Source organism: Trichechus manatus, unplaced genomic scaffold (genome assembly GCF_000243295.1).
Source record: "Trichechus manatus latirostris isolate Lorelei unplaced genomic scaffold, TriManLat1.0 scaffold00027, whole genome shotgun sequence".
Classification (NCBI taxonomy): domain Eukaryota; kingdom Metazoa; phylum Chordata; class Mammalia; order Sirenia; family Trichechidae; genus Trichechus; species Trichechus manatus.
The window spans coordinates 4,790,910-4,792,247 of record NW_004443963.1 but is presented as its reverse complement, the minus strand read 5'-3'; the positions used below and the strand labels follow the sequence as shown (position 1 = coordinate 4,792,247).

Here is a 1,338-nt window from a genome sequence, read left to right as displayed (position 1 = left end):
AGGTTTTTGTTTGTTCATTTTTTTAACCTGCAAAATAGAGCCATCAGTTCCTGGCCATGGCAGGTATTTATTTGTTAACCCCCAAAGGGAAGGGTAAAATTAGAATGTGGAGGGACCAGTGGGGAAGTAAATGCCTCTGGCAGAACATCTGCACTTAGACCAGGATCCAAAAGGACCTCAAAGAGAAGCTGTACACGGACCAGGCAGCTGCTTGGGTCCCAGAGCCTGGGGAGAGGAAAGCATATGTCCCTAAGTGATATGGATTGAATTGTGCCCCTTAAAAATATGTGTCGACTTGGCTAGGCCATGATTCCCAGTGTTGTGTGGTTGTCTTCCATTCTGTGATCTGATGTACTTGCCTATGTGTTGTAAATCGTATCCTCTATGATGTTAATGAGGCAGCATTAGAGGAAGTTATGTTAATAAGGCAGGACATAATCTACAGATTAGGTTATATCTTGAGTCAATCTCTTTGAAACATAAAAGAGAGAAATGAGCAGAGAGGAGAGGGACTTCATTACCACCAAACAAGAAGAGCCAGGAGCAGAGCGCGTCCTTTGAACCCAGGATCCCTGCACTGAGAAGCTCCTAGACCACCGGAAGATTGAGGACAAGGACCTTCCCTCAGAATCCAGAGAGAGAGAAATTCTTCCCCTAGAGCTGGTGCCCTGAATTTGGACTTCTAACCTCCTGAAATATGATAAATTACTTTTTGTTAAAGCCACCCACTTGTGGTATTTCTGTTATAGCAGCACTAGATAACTAAGACACTCAGTGTGCCAGAATGGTTTGCACTTGACTGCTATCCTAAAGATTGTTTGTTTGAACCCACCCAGTGGTACCATGAAAGAAAGGCCTGGAAACCTGCTTCCATTAAGATTACAGCCAAGAAAACCCTATGGAGCAGTTCTACTCTGTAACACATGGCATTGCCATGAGTTGGAATCAACTTGAAAGCAACTAACAACAACAACATACCAGAAAGCACTACATGTAAGTAGCTGCCTGCAAGTGCTGAAGACCAAAGACCAGCTGAATACAGAAAACACTGCCTGTCTTTTCAATGACTGTATTACATCAGATTTGTTGTCAGCTTTTTGTTTTGCCTGTGTGGACTTGATTATGTATAACTGTTCAGTGTTTTCCCTCAAGGAAAGTTCTCTGGGGTGTTTCCTGCATAAACCATGCTTGACTTTGAACCCTTACAAATGTATTGATTACACAAAAATCAGACATACCTGCTGAACAGTTTGGTCCAAATAAATTGTCATCAACACAGGTTTCACAGGCTGTTCCGCCAAATCCTTCCTGCAAAACACACCAGGTAGATGATGTTAG

General features: G+C 42.8%; 1 protein-coding gene across 1 annotated transcript in view; it reads right to left on the bottom strand.

Annotated features, from left to right (window-relative positions):
* The window catches only part of STAB2 (stabilin 2), a 212,782-nt gene that overhangs the window by 182,056 nt on the left and 29,388 nt on the right, over positions 1 to 1,338 (bottom strand). The window contains exon 4 of the mRNA XM_012554793.1: positions 1,239 to 1,308. Coding sequence (XP_012410247.1) covers positions 1,239 to 1,308 — 70 coding nt within the window. The remainder of the gene's footprint in view (positions 1 to 1,238; positions 1,309 to 1,338) is intronic.